Source organism: Peromyscus eremicus, chromosome 10, assembly GCF_949786415.1.
Source record: "Peromyscus eremicus chromosome 10, PerEre_H2_v1, whole genome shotgun sequence".
NCBI classification, from domain to species: Eukaryota; Metazoa; Chordata; class Mammalia; order Rodentia; family Cricetidae; genus Peromyscus; species Peromyscus eremicus.
In genome coordinates, this window is record NC_081426.1 from 46,748,616 (window position 1) to 46,764,422 (window position 15,807).

Genomic DNA, 15,807 nt, shown 5'->3' on the forward strand with positions numbered 1-15,807 from the left:
TTTAATCTGGCCACAAAAAAACAAGAACCGTTCTAAGCTCCTGGAGCCTACTGGAAACCAGTTGGATTTACATGTAAACAGGAATGGTCGAAAAGAAGACTGGGTCTTCTATTCCCACCCTCAACCCCCCTCTGCTCTGGTTTCTTCAGTAGCCTGTTTCTGAGGGAATCTGGGGATGCAGCCATAATGGGGTTTCCCGGATACCTAACGAAGACTGTCTGTGGTTGACAATATAAAACCCACTGTTATATGTGGATATAGGAGCAAATTCAGAAACAACAAAACACAAGGCAAGGACCCCAGTTCTCAGCTTCTGCAAGTCATGTGGAGATAGTCGCGGTGTGTGTGTGTGTGAAAAGCTGCGCCCATATCAATAGCTGCACACATTTCAAGTCTAGATTATGAACATAAATATGAAGACTGTCTGCTTTTATGTGCTACACTACGCCCAAGTTTCCAGCCGTTCACAATGAGCAACATTAATACTTGGATTTATTTTCTTTAGAATCCTTCATAAAAGATAATTTTCAAAGAAAATAAATTACAAAGTGCTACAAAGGAAGAATTTATGGTGAGATTCGGAAAAAAGATTGACTACTTTCCCTTGCTTAGTACCAAAATATATATTTCATATATATATATATATATATATATATATATATATATATATATGCAGGAAAAATAGATGTCTTGTAAAATTAAGAAGTACAAAGTCTAGCTTGGGACCAGAGATGGTCAGTGGGTTCATAACACATTAGTGCACTTACCACCAAGCCTGACCACTTGAGTTTGATCTCAGGGACCTACATGGTGGAAGGGGAGAACCAACTCCTATAGATGATCCTTTGACTTCCACACGCACATGGTGGCCAACCTACACATGTCCAACATGGCTGACCTCCACATGTACGCCACAGCATCTGTACACAAGCAAGTGTGTACACACACACATGCGGGGCGGGGGGCAGGTAACAGGGGATAAAAACGTAAAGACAAGAACGAACTAAAAACAACCCCCCCAAAAAAAGTCTGTCTTGGAAAAGCTGAAAGGGGTGTGTAAGAACACCCTTATGGTTGAGGACTACAGCATGAAGTAGCCCTAGAGTAGTCTACTTATGAATGAAAACCACACTTACCTAATGGTCTGATTATGATAGCTTTTCAAGTCCCATCCAATGCTGGCAGTGACCACTATCTATGTTGGGAGAGAGAGAAAAAAGCGTCAAGTAGGTATGTACATCCCACGCTATAAATACATACAGTCCTTGGTATAAATTACTCATGGAATGTGCTTGTCAGTCTCCTGATTAATTTCTACAAAAATAAAATTAACAGTTTACTAGCCCTGTGTATATTTTAAGACTTAATAAATTTAGCTTTCCCAAATGACTGGATGGTGTGTCTAAAAATATCTACAATGCAATTTCTGCCAGTGGGTTTTGGATGCTTCCAGACGTCAAGCCAGAGGTTGATTGGATGTGTCTGTGCTTCTAAACTCATAAAGAAGGCGAGGAAATGCATCTGGCAGTACAAGTTGGTTTTGAAGTTTTACTGATTTTATTGGAGCCATAGGGGAGATAAGATGCATGCTGTATGATCTTCATGGCTTGCTGGTCCCAACTCTCATCCCCTAAGCAACAACAGTCGTCACCCTCATTTCAGCGAGGACAATGGTCTTCTCATGATGTTATGTGTTGTATCAAGTAGGTTCTTCTTAGACCTCGGGATACTGTGTGAGTCCCTGGACTAATGGGGACACTTTTACTCTGACACTTTTTTTTTTTTTTTTAAAGATTTATTTATTTATTATGTATACAGCATGTATGACTGCAGGCCAGAAGAGGGCACCAGATCTCATTACAGATGGGTGTGAGCCACCATGTGGTTGCTGGGAATTGAACTCAGGACCTCTGGAAGAACAGTCAGTGCTCTTAACCTCTGAGCCATCTCTCCAGCCCTACTCTGACACTTTTATGAGAAGTGTTTAGCGAATGTGTCCTGACCTTTTTTAGAGTCCCAAAGACTTAGAGACCACCCTGTGCCTGCAGAAGACAAACTAAACCATTAGAAACCAGCCCTACCAGTCATGGGGGGGGGGTAGTGAGAAGAGAAAATGACTCAACCAGTTGTCTCTCTTAGCAACCATTTACCTTTAAGTGAGGGATTCACTTGGCCAAAGCAGTGAGTGTGGCAATCCCACCAGAAGTCTGGACCTATGTCCGTGAAGGGGTCCAGGTGAGGCAGAAGGAAAGGCAAGTCTGGAAGCATCTGAAACCCACTGGCAGAAGAACACACACACACACACACACACACACACACACACACACACACACACACAGAGCCCTGCTTTTCTTTCCACCTTTCTGCCCTTCCTACGCCTCTGTGGCTTCATCCCACCACATACACATTACACCATGCAGCTCGTTTCTCTACCTAAGGGACTATACTCTTTGGTTGATGAACGTTATCTATGATTCTCTACCGCCTTGCAAGCTGAAGTCCAAATCCAAGGTTCTGCACATTCTAGTCCCAAAGATGCAAATTTTCTTCCATTAGTTTTCTATATCCCTCAAGTTTGTATCTTGGAAATTTGATTCCTAAATGTATGTGTTGATGGTATTTGGAGGTGAAAACTCTGGGATTCATATTCCAGGACACCATGAGGATAGGACCCTTTGATGGGATCAGCAGCTACCTAAGAAGAGAGGACCCAGTAGGTGGTTCAACGGGTAAGGGTGGGGCCACCAAGTCTGATGACCCCAGTTTCTTTCCACATAGTGGAAAGAGAGTCTTGACTCCCATAAGTTATCCTCTCTGATCTCCATATATGTCCTGTAGCATGTGAACACCAGCACTCACATATAAAAATCATACATACACACTAAAATAAATATATATGTATGTAGATGTGTCTAAAAAATTAAGAAGAAGAGAAAGAGAGATCTGAGCCAGAATATTCTCTCTGGTCTATCATCTAGCGATGCCCATGACATGTTGTAATGCAGCAAGAGGCCTCTCACTAGATGCCAGCAATAGCTTTCAAAACGATGAGGAATTAACTTCTTTGTCTCCAGGTAGTCGGTGGCAACAGACTAACACTAGTCAACTTGGCTTATCTGTGAACTTCCCAATCATGTGCAGAAAACCCCCCTCCTTTCTTCTCCTTTTAAAATTCTGCCCAAACATCAAAACCTTGTACACGAACGTTTTCCGGAGCATCCCAGCATGGAACGCTGTCTTCCTTCTAGAAATCAATATGAATCATTTGGCAATTAAGCTTGCTTTATGACTTCTCTTCACGTGCTTAATGTTACTTCCATAAATAGTCTATAAGTAACTGGAGCCCGGTGCCTTGCATACAGCAGGTGCAGAATAAGATCTATGAATCTGCTCTGATGATTCGATGCCTGTCTTGGTGACATATCGTGTGCCTCACATATATGGGCATGGGCGACAAGGACCTCAGCTATGTTACTGAACGTTTTTTTGTTTGTTTGTTTGTTTGTGTTAAGGAAAAAAAAATAACACACGAAAACTCCCAGCTGGCATCTCACTCAGCCCTCTCAGGAAGGCATCAAGAACCAACCTGATTAATTTTTTTTCTCTTCGGAAAACAGAATTGTGGGAACCTTAAGCACAAGGGAGGACCATGCATTATCTAAGGCACGAGACAAATAAAATGTCTCCTCCAGTTTTGTTCCAGGAAAATCACAAATCAATAGGAAAAGCTGATGAGAAAATAAAGTAACCGGAAAAAAGGCTAGCATGCCAGCCTTGCATCGATGGAGAAATGGAATTGTCTTCAATTACAACAACAGATTTCCCACAGTCCATAAAAATCTCTGTTACGGGGGTTCTGAAACAGTTATGAGCGATGTTTTATGTACGGAATAGATAAAGACCCCCCATCCCACCACAATCATCACTCACACGCGTTGGTTATTATGAGTGTGTTTAGTGCCAAACGTAAGCAATTGTTTCAACTGCCAAAAGCAGTCAAATCATTTCTTAGCTGAACTAGCCAATAAATGCCCTTAAAAAAAAGTTGTAGATCTAAGAAGGCCATGTAAACACGGCCAATGTGTTTTTGACACACTTATGTGCACGAAGACTATCTCCCTAGGGGAGAAGGACTGAATAACTCAGATAATTGTGGCTACAGAGCTGGCTGTATTATTTACTCCTTCACCATAGAGTGGAGCAGAAGCACTTTAAAAGTTAATTAAATGGGATGAGACTCTTATGATTTAAACTTCCATCTCTAAAGTTCGATTTAGCAAGTACGTAATTGTAACGAGCTTATCATTTGCCAAATTCCCTCCAAGGTTTTGTAACTCTCTGGGTTCACAGCAATGTTTAGCTCAAAGGAGATGCTCCCGTGACTCCAGGCCGAGTGACGCAGAGATACCTGGCCTCCACTGAAAGAGATATCCAGTCGGAGCCACTCCTTCAGAGGGAGGGTGAATTTCGTTTTTACAGCCAGGTCCTCTCCTTTGACAAGATGCATTTGAATGTGCAAACCGCCTACAAGGAAGAAGAAAGGTCACGGCATTGGCAAGGAGCACCTTATGGTATGTGAAGAGGCGATGCTTTTTCAATAATTTTCCTAAAGAAGTTACAAGAATAAATCAATTCTCCCCCCACCCCCTCCTCCCTTTAAACAAAGCCAAGTCAAGCCAAGTGCAGTGTGTTGCACACCTGTAATCCTAGCACCAGAGGCTGAGGCAGGAGGATGAGAGTGGTGGTTCCAGTCCAGTCTGCCTTAAGTTCCCACCTTCCTACATAGGGGAGCTTTGAGAAAGGAAGAAAGGAAAGAAGAAAGAAAGGAAGGAAGGAAGAAAGAAAGGAAGGAAGGAAGGAAGGAAGGAAGGAAGGAAAGGAGGGAGGAGGGAAGGAAGGAAGGAAAAAGGGAGGGAGGAAGGGAGGAAAGAAGGAAAAAGGGAGGGAAGGAAGGGAGGGAGGGAGGGAGGGAGGGAGGGAGGGCAAAGCAAAAACCAAAGCAAACCAGCAACACCCCAAAAATGCATTGTACATGCATTTCTTTGTAAATAAGATGTTTATTTTGAGCCCCTAAGGGGAGAGACAAGACTTGACTTGGAGCTCACGGTTGGTTCCCTATGGTCTTGTCTGCATAAACAACACCCAGTTTCTATTTTCAATTTCTGTTTCCAAATGAACAGAAAACAAAGACACCTTTGTCTAACAACCTGGACCCAAGGCTCATCTAGATCCCATCAATTTATTCTCCCAACTTTACAAGTTGTCATAATTCCACAATCATTTCTGGTAAGATTACTTCTCCAAGTCTACCCAAAAAATAATCAACTTGCAAGGTTTTTTTTTTTGGTTTTGGTTTTTTTGTTTTGTTTTGTAGAAGGAACATGCCTTTCTTTCTCCATTCCCATTTTATTGGATTCCACATCTAAGTGGCATAATTACAATGCCCATTCAATAACCACTGGCTGCTTGCAGAATAATGTTCATTTTAACCTCATAGAGCCGCAGTGCTGACAGCGTCTTCCTTATCCCAGACAGATGTTTCTGCCAGGAGAAAGAGTATGAGAAAACTACAAGATCATTTAGAGGCTCTGTTTATACTCACCCTCTTCTGTAAGGAACACAGAAGGTGTGCCGTACATCTCATTAGAATCAACAAAGTACAGAATTCCACAGAGACTGGCCTCGCAATAATGGAGTAAATAAAGCCACAGTGAAACGGTAACCCTAAAGGAGGGAGGCGGAAGAAAATTCTGCAGATTGATATCATCCAAGAACAGGTAATTACAGTTAACAATGACCAAGTAAATTGCTTTCTTTCTAACGAAGGGGTGGGTTTGCCTTGGTGTTCATCATGGGAGATCAGCTTGCGAAGCCTGAGATTTTGAGACAAAGGAGGTAGTTATAGTAACTGCAAAGATTAGAGTTAAGCTCCTTTGTACAAAACTCGCTGGCATTCTACCTTGCACCAAAACTGTTCCGGGGCTCTCGGAGATGCTCACGTGCCAGCGATTTGAATTCTTGATTGAGGCTGATACAGCGAGACAGTGAATAAAAATATGGAGTTTTAATAAGAGGCGATGTGATAAGGAGCTATTTTAATATCTGTGATTAAAAGGTAAAAAAAAAAAAAAAACATAATTAGGGCTTTTTGAGCAATTTTGTTTCTTTCAAAGATAAAAGCCCCAAATGTAATGCTCTGCAAATGGCATCTCCACGTGACATGTGAACACAAATGCACCATCTCAACACTAGCATTACGGTGCTTCGGTAGCCCAGTTCCGGCCCATCGATATGGCATAACTCATCTAATTATTCCGTTCCTGCATGGGGCTGTTTCAGTTGGGGGAGGGGGAGGATACTATGACAGAGTAGACGGCTCAGTTGGTCAAGTGTTTGCTTTACAAACACGAAGACCTGGGTAAGATACCCAGCAGCCCGGGCAAAAGGCCAGCAGCCACGCTGCCTTCTTTCAACCCCAGCCCTGGGGAGGCAGAGACAGGAGAATCCCTGGGGCTCACTGGCCAGCCCACCCCAGTTGGCAAGTTCCAGGCCAGTGATAACCCCTGCCTCAAAAACAAGTCGGACAGCTCAAATTGAACAGCCGAAAGGCTGACCTCTGGCCTCCGAATGCACGCGCACACGTCTGCCTACACACATACAAAACGCATACACGCCCACACGCATAGAGAAGGGGAAGAATTGTACATCTGTGATTTACGGAATGAGGCTAAAATAACAGGTCGCAAACTCAGTTAGGACAGTTTGAGTCAAGATACATGATACACCCGTCACTCAGGAAATATTTGCTAAACACTTGTGGGAGGCTCCACACCGTGCTGGAGACCAATCGCTCAGAGACAAGGAACAGGGAATCAACACGTGTATGACAGACACATGACTCAATGTCAAACAAATGCATCCCGCTCTTTCGATTAAGCCCCGTAGCTAATCTGAAGCCTGGGTTACGACACAGTGGCCCTCAGTTCTTTGGGGAGGTACAGCCAAAGAACTCTTTCAGAATATTCTGGGCTTTGTAACCTGGCCCTGAAGTCAGTGTCACAATATGCAAACAGATGGTGTCGCAGACTTCCCTCCTGACCCGCCCAGCTGAGCAAGCTCATGAAGATAAGTTATTACAAGGAAGCTTAGCGAGAACATACGCTCGGTGAGTGACTCAAGATCTTTTTACCGCCAGCAGCACAGGAAGAATTAAATCACTCGGCTAAATCCATCTGATCGGAGGTGAGCTAGGAACCATTTCCAGCATCTTCGGCTCAGCAGAAGGAAAAATAGATGTGGGCTCTGCCGAAATCAACGGCGGAGATCAGAGGCCCAGGGTGTTCTAGCAGCTCATCCAATCTTCTAGGACGGAACGGGCCAAGGCCACGACTACAATCTGTGCTGGCTTTGGATGGCTGCACTTGAAGCCTCGGAAGGCCTGAGCCTCCACACCTTGCTGCCTGCTCATGCCATCTCTGGGACCAGCCCAAAAAGATGGAGGAAAATGGAAGGCCCCCGTGTGCAGGAATAATTTCCATGTACATTAAAGTTTCCTGGTCCTCCGATTCTCTTGAAGCATTTGTGCACAGCGCCTCGCCAAGCTGTGTCTCTGGAAGGGGTTTTCCCCGCTAGCTGCCAGGTGGTCAGATGCAGACAGACCCACCCCCCCTACCTCACCACCTGCCCTCCTTACATGGGGTAGTCCACGCGCTGGCTTCGAGTGGCCTCCAGCTCTCGGTTCCGGAACCTCGGGAGTTTCTTCACGATGCCAGTGTTTTCTCCACTGGAGGCATACGGGAAACTGAGGAGAGCAACTGCATCTGTAACCATCACAGAGTTCACCTTCAGTTGTCTCCAGAGAAGCACCCCTTCCCAAGGCACACCCTTCCTGGCACCCTGGGCTCCCAGTTCCAGCCAGACTATTAAAGCAATAGCCTAAAAGCGTGATCAAGCATTCACAGAACACAGAATCTAAGCCAGGATCCACCATGCTAACTAAACACATCAGCAAGGTTGTCTTCATTAGATGTCATTACAACTTCAAGTTTTTGTTATTAGTCCCATTCTGTGGTAAGTCCAAGGCTAAGTTTACAAAGTTCTGAAGTGATAAGGACACCTATCTATCTATCTATCTATCTATCTATCTATCTATCTATCTACCTTTCTAGTCATCCATCCGTCTATCCATCCATCTATGGATCTATTATCTATCTATTATTATGTATCTATCTATGTATCTATGTATCATCTATGTATGTATGTATGTATGTATGTATGTATCTATCTATCTATCTATCTATCTATCTATCTATCTATCTATCTATCTATCTATGTATTCATCCATCCATCCATCCATCTATGTATCTATTATCTATCATTATGTATCTATCTATGTATCTATGTATCATCTATCTATCTATCTATCTATCTATCTATCTATCTATCTATCTATCTATCTATCTATTTTCTTTGCAGCACTCAAGGGTCTTGCACAAGGTAGGCAAACACTCTGCCATTAAATTACATCTCCAGCTGGCTTTTGTGTTCTTACTCACATTGCATACAGCCCTTTAATGCTAGGAGAGCATTTTCAATTTGTGTTATAGTTATCATGATGTTAACGCTTTGACAGAACTCATAATGATACAATCAGTGTATAGCAGGATAAACATTACACATGTATTACCTTATTGAACCTTCATTATCATGACCAGGGTACAGATGGGGAAACAGAGGCACAGTTTGCCAGCGTACTAACTAACATTTGGTGTATGCCAGGCAGCGTGACAAGCACAAGGGCAATATCACTGAACTTCACAGCAAATGACCAAGTGGGTCCTTGAGCACAGCACTTGACAGATGAAAGCCTGAGCCTTACAGAGGGATAAATAAAAAGAGGTGGGGCTGGGGTTCAAACTCGAGCAATTTGGTTGTAGAATCGGTGCTTTTGAATTTACACTGCTTTTTGTATTATTCTGGTTTTGCAGTTCTGGGGATCAAACCCAGGCTCTCGCACATGCTACATGCACACCCTATCACTGATGTATATCAGCCTCATTTTGGTTCGGATTCCATTGCCACTCAACATATCACCTCTGCACGAAATACCTAACTGCATCCCTAAAAACGGAGACAGGTTCCACTTTCTTTCCCAAGCATGGGCTCTAGAGCATAGGTCTATCCAACAGCAGATCTCCTAGAGGAAACCAGGCTCTCGGGTTCTTTATCTAACATATACTGTTTTAACGAAGGCTAAGTATACATTTCTATTTTCCATATTCCCTTGACCTAGGAATAACTATGCCTTTCTCCTTCTTAACATAAATGCTCCTGGGTTTAAACATCCATAATTCAATGATGGAAACCCACTCTTCCCGGGACTCCTGGAGAGAAGAGCTGGTTTCTGTAAGAGTCATCAAATTCACAGTATTGGCACATATTACAGGTTCCTCAGCCTGGGGGGCCAGGAGCCTCAGCTCACTTCCCAAAGAGATACAAACTTTAGTAAGTGTAGAAGTACCTTGAGTTTAATATGATCTGAAAATCCCAAAAGCAGTTTTCAGAATCGCCAGCCCTTGTATATATATTTAATAGGATTAAGCAAGCCAGTTCCCCCAAAGCATCTAAATCATGACATGAATTGGAGCTCCATTTGGGCGCAGAGGACTTGCTGGTCTGTTATGAGGGCGATGATGGGGACTGTAAATGGAAATACTGCAGAGGTCTTTAGACTCTGAAGATAGTTCATCAAAAAGATTGATTTTAGCTCACCCTTGGCTTGGCTTCTATGTGTGGAGGGAGGCAGAAGAGGCCAGACAGCCACATTTGTGCCAGGAAGCCTGAAGCATACAACAAAGCAACCTCACACAGGAAAATGAAGCTTCGGGAAAGAGGTTTTGCTCACCCTGGGATCAAAGGGCCCTGCAGCCAGGGTCTGTAAAGGGAGAGTTCTCAACCCAAACAGCTAAAATAACTGTGCAAAGATACGTAGTTTTGGTTCCCAACCAAGTCAAAAGCACGGGCACTTTCTTATCAACTCTGTAGATTTAATAGTTCTGCTGTGTTTTTCCCTCTGCATCATCTTATGTGTCCTTTACAATCAAAATTAATTGGCAAGAATGACATTTCAGAATCCATCTAGGACAGGAGAGCATATAGGCTTGCAGTCCATTAGCTGACAGTGGCCGTTGGGAATATCAGACAGATGTTCTTTGACTTGTGATGGGACTGTGTCCTCAAAAATTTCAACGGCAAAAATTAAATATAAAAAATGCACTTAATACCCTAATCTACCAATCATTAGCACTTAGCCTAGTCTATCTTAAATGCACTTAGAGCACATATTAGCCTAGAGTTGAACAAAATCATCTTACATAAAACCTATCGTACAGGGTACTCTTGAGGAGAGAGGGATAAGAGATTGAGGTAGAAATATAGAGGTAGAAGGATAGAGGAGAGACAAACAGATAGAACCACAGGATAGCCTCTGGAGGGTCTGGATCATTTTCCACTAGCCCCTTCTGTCTCTTCTAAAGGGCTTTTTATAGGAATGCCAAGGGGTGGAGCAAAAGACCTCCCCCTAGCACAGCCAAGTGCAAACCCTTCCAATCAACTAGTAACCACACACATGGTCAAGCAATCCTCTAATGCAGCCCTGCTGGGTAAAGCAAGCTCAGATCTCACTAGGAAACCTTTGTGGGCCTCCACATAATACTGTACTAAAAGTGGAAACCATGATGGTTGTGTAGATACAATTCTCTATCATCAAAAGTTGAAAAATCCAGGGCTAGAAGGCTGATTCAGTGGTAAAGAGTCCTCTCTAGGCCACCAGGAGGACCTGGAGTCACATAGAGTTGGCAATGTAACAAGCCAGCTACGGTCTTGTGTATGCCTGGAACCCCAGCATTGATTATCATCTGAGTTTGCTGGCCACCAGCCTAACCCAAAAATTCAAACTCTGGTTCAGGGAGAGATTCAGTCTCAAAGAAATAAGGCAGAAAGTAATTAAGCAGAAAACCCAATGCCCTCCTTTGGCCTCCACGTGCACACACAGGTGTGTACATTTGCACCCACATGTACACACACACCATACATATACACATAGAAGTTGAAAAATCCAAAGTCAATCCATCATAAATCAAGGATCATTTGGAGTTGATTAGTGATGTCTATCACAAGAGTAGACTAGGGAGTGACTAGTATCATTCACCATCAAAACATTTATAGATAAGTTAGGTACAAAGAAATTTAAAGACTTATCCAGTTGTCTCTGGATGGTCCATCAAGTAGGGACCTTCCTGCCTTCATTTCCATTCTCAAAGCCTGGAACAACGCCCAGTGCTTGACAGGAGTCCCATAAATATTGATGAATAAATGAATACATGTAACATGTAACTATAGACAAGTTAGAATTCAAACCTGTCTCTCTTTTTTTTCCCCAACATTTTCTACAATTTCCAGAACATGCACCATACTACCTAAGACAAATAATCCCTTCAAATCCTTCCTTCAAGTCTATTTCTTTGACTTGTGTATGATATGAGGTTGGAGAAGGAGGAAACAGCATTAACACATACACACGCACACACACACACACCACGCGCGCACACACACACACACACACACACGCACGCACATTGTCATAAAGGTAATGCATGTTTGGAATTCTTCCCGAACTGCTTTTATTTTGTTTCTTTAAATTTTAGAGCAATAAGAGGCACTGGGATCAAACAGTGCAAATCTCTTCATTTGGAGACAAGAAAAATGTCACTGTTCTGATGATAATTGTGTAACTGATAAGAGGCCCAGCTCTGACTCAAACTGGAGCTCCCCATAACACGCCAGTGGGGTTTTTACTAACCAAACTATGTCTTACAAGCACTCTGGGAGAACAATGGCTGATGTACAAACACTGAAACATTTTGATATTGGCTAGTTAAGTAATGCTACCTTGAATTCTCAGGGCCCCACCCCCTTCTCTGCCTTACCTTCAGGTTACGGCCTGGCTCAGCATAGCTCGGGTGAGGGAAGGGGTCCACCAGTACCACTCTACTCCACCACAAAGGCTGGTATCCCACCCATGATGTAGACTGGGACCCCATCTCTTCCTGGTTATCGTAGTGTGTGTGTGTGTGTGTGTGTGTGTGTGTGTGCGCGCGTGTGTGCGTGTGTGTGTGCGTGCGCGTGTGCGCACATGAGAGTTCATGTGTATATGTTCGTGTGTGTATGTGTGTGTGTGTACATGAGAGTTCATGTGTATATGTTTGTGTGTGTGTACATGAGAGTCCATGTGTATATGTTTGTGTGTGTATGTGTGTGTGCACATGAGAGTTCATGTGTATATGTTTGTGTGTGTATGTGTACATGAGGTTCAGTGTATATGTTTGTGTGTTTGTGTGTGTGTGTGTGTATATATGAGAGTCCATGTGTATATGTTTGTGTGCATGTGTACATAAGAGTCCATGTGTATATGTTTGTGTGTGTACATGGATGAAGAGTCAATGATCAAGTCTTCCTTTATTGCTTGCTCTCCACCTTACATTTTTGATACAGGGTCTCTAATTGACCTGAAGCTCCCCAATTCAACCGGACTGACGAGCCCGGAAAATCAAGGATCCTCTGGTCTCTGCTTCCCTGGTGCTATGTTACATGTGCGACGCCACAGTGCCCAGCATTTTACATGGGTTCTGGGGATTCAATTTGGGTCCTCATGCTTTCTCGAAATCCTTCTTCCTGGTCCCCATTGACTATTTTAATCTCATTCTTGAGTGGGCCGGGGCTCGAGGAATCTTGTAGCCCACTGTCTTGTCCAGCCAGAAGACTGGGACCCTGACGTGGAACCCTAACTCGGGGGAAGGTCCTGTCTCCATGTAGCAAGACCCTTCTCAGGATGAACTTCAGACACAGCAGGAGGACACCACGGAGAAAGACCTCCAGTCTGCACAGGGAGGAATTATACATCTCCCTGCAAGAAACCTCTATAGCTAAAGGTCGGCTAGCAGAACCTGGGGAGAAAGAAAGTATAGTTTTTCAATCCTGAGAAGAACTTTTCAAGCAGAGGTCCCTAAAAAAGCAGTCGATATTGGGTGCACCGTTGTCCTTAAAGTCAAGCCTGGAAATAAAATCAGTATGTTCTGGAAGGGATGATTTAAATCATAAATACCCCAAGAGGTATCTGGGTAATGAAGTGGATTCCTTTGGATGTCTGTGGGATATCCATTCTCAGGAATCTTGAGTACATAGGTTCCTGTCCTTAGAACTCATCCTCCACACATACTGACGTGTACACAAAGATTCCTGTAAGGATGTTCAGAGGGGCAACATTTTTAAAAGCAAAGGAAAGAGAAGCCCTGCTTGGAGGCTGGGGAGGCTCCGTGAGTAAACGGCTTGCTTCACAAGTGTGAGAACCTGAGTTAAAAAAAAAAAAAAAAAAAAAAAAAAAGAGCTAGGCGTGGCATCACCCGCTGTAATCCCAGTGCCGGGAGATGAAGACAGAGGACGCCAGCGGCTTGCTAGGCCAGCACATCTCTCACCAAATCAAAAGGCTCGTGAGAGTAATACACACCTAACACTGACCTCTGGCCTCCACACGTGTACACGCAGCTACATGCATCCCCACACACGTGAGCACACACACACATAGAACACCTTCGCGCGCACACACTTGGCCTGCCTGCCCAGCCGAGAAGACGGGTTAAACAAGTGATAGGCTACCAGACAATGGACTGCTAAGGATCTGTCAAAGAGAATGGGGCCAAGTAACACAGCCTAATGGAGAGAAATCTCTGCTGTGGCGCTAATGAGTGTAAGGCAGAGATGCTCCTAGGCTATCATTTGCTTGTGGAGACAAGGAGCTAAACTTCATGCTTCTGCGTGCAGAGGATCATTCTGGAAGGAGAAGCAAGAGATGCTTGCCCGAGTTTGCTTCTGGGAAAAGGACCAGAAGACTGGGGTGGGCGGAACTTCTTCCCGCTGAACCTTTTTACACGATTTGAATTTTTTTACCAGGTACATGTATTACCTTTGCAGCTAAGGAAGGCGAGAACAAAGCCTTGAACATTTCCATGCAGGCTGAGAGAAGAAGGCAGCTGCATTCCTCTGGCCTCGCCACCCCGGGCCTCTGAGGCTGTTCAGCTCAGCCCAATCGCTTCAAAGAGACCAAGTCCAGTGGGTGAAGGAAACATGATTCACATCGATAAAAATTCAACTTTAAAAAAAAGTCTTCCTTCTAATTTAGAACCTGGGTTAGGGCTGTATTAGCATATCTCAGAGAGGCGGCATAGCAAAGTCGAAAGAATGGAGGTTTGGACTCCAGTTAAATAATCTCTCTGAGCCTCTGTTTTTCCTCCTTCATTAAGAAGAGGATGAGAATAATACTGTCTTTCCCACGAGACTGTTACAAGGATTAAATGAGACAAAGTGTCTGGAAAAAAGTGTTTTGTACATTATAAAGGGCAACGCAGATGCGAGGCACTAATTAGTGTTATTACTGGGGAACTCAGACTACTGTGATTAACTGGGGACAGGGGGACTGAGTCTGTAGTGTTGTCTTTTTTTTTTTAAGTCCAAATATATAGCTTATAATTAGAAATGGATCATCACGTCATTGGCTTGAATAATCCCGATGCATATAGAGCTTGTTTGGGAGTCTGCTTTATTTCTGTCCCCACAAAGACAAGTCAAGCCTGGCTCCAGCATCTGACTTAAAATTTCAATTATTTTGTTGTAATGGAATTTCATGGAAAGAAACCATGCTTTCAAGGGGTGAGATGGCTCGGCAGGTAAAGGCGCTCGCTGCCAAGCCTGGTGACCTGAGTTTGAACCCTGGAATCCCCGTGGTGAAGGAGAGAATCAACTCCCTCTCAGGGTGTTCTCCGACCTCCACACACACCTACACCGTGGCATGTGCATGCCCCCTCCCCACCCCAAATAAATAAATAAATATAATTTAAAATACCATCCTTCCGATCCACTGGGACTACATGTGAGAATGACCTTTCATTCAAAGGAAAAGGAGTCATCCATGATCTCGGAGAGTTTCTTATCAGACACCAGAACTGCCTTGAAGGAAGACACCAGGGCAGAACGGTTCCTACTGTTAGTGTGGTACTTGAAAGTCTTCCCAGCATGCTCCTAACCTGAATAACCTCCCTCACACCTGAGACGCTGCCTTCAAGCTCAAGTAAGCTCTTCAAACACATATCAAGCATACTGCTAGTCTGCGTCTTCATCCCATGGCAGATGCCGGCAGTCCGTTGACATGATCCTTCTCACCAGAGCAGACTCTCAACCTCCCCCCCTCCCCACCCCCCGCTTTAGGACGGTGGCGGAAAGCCTGTCTGCCACCCTGCCCAAGGAGGGATGCAGTCACACAACCCTCTCCCCCATCCAGCGCTGTAGCTCCCGCTGTCCTTTCTGCCCCATGTCCTCCCCTTTGTTCCTCTGACTGTGAAAGCTGTGCTCATCCATCAGGGCTCTGTCCAATGTCACCTCTGTGACAAACCCCAGTGATGCACCTAATAAACACACAGTAGCTTTGTCCAAGGTGAATGACGTGGAATAGATAAATAATAAATAAACAGGTCCATAACCGCAGCCTGCTGGATATATAACCCGAGTGGTTAAATAAGAAGTTTGGGAGGCAAACGATCCGGCCTTATGTACCAGCTCGAGAGTTGATAACTCTGTGACCTGAGATGGGTCATGTACCTCCCCCTGTCCACTTCCTCATCAGCAAGTGTGAAGGCAGGGTGTTGGGAAGAGCCGCTAGGTTCTTCCCACAGTGTCTGGCACATGACAAGGACTCAG

General features: G+C 44.1%; 1 protein-coding gene across 1 annotated transcript in view; it reads right to left on the bottom strand.

The window, feature by feature from the left end:
* Positions 1-15,807, bottom strand: part of Sel1l3 (SEL1L family member 3) — a 112,820-nt gene that overhangs the window by 78,719 nt on the left and 18,294 nt on the right. The window contains exons 3-6 of the mRNA XM_059275054.1: positions 7,694-7,820; positions 5,603-5,724; positions 4,409-4,524; positions 1,137-1,195 (exon numbers count right to left, since the gene is read on the bottom strand). Coding sequence (XP_059131037.1) covers positions 1,137-1,195; positions 4,409-4,524; positions 5,603-5,724; positions 7,694-7,820 — 424 coding nt within the window. The remainder of the gene's footprint in view (positions 1-1,136; positions 1,196-4,408; positions 4,525-5,602; positions 5,725-7,693; positions 7,821-15,807) is intronic.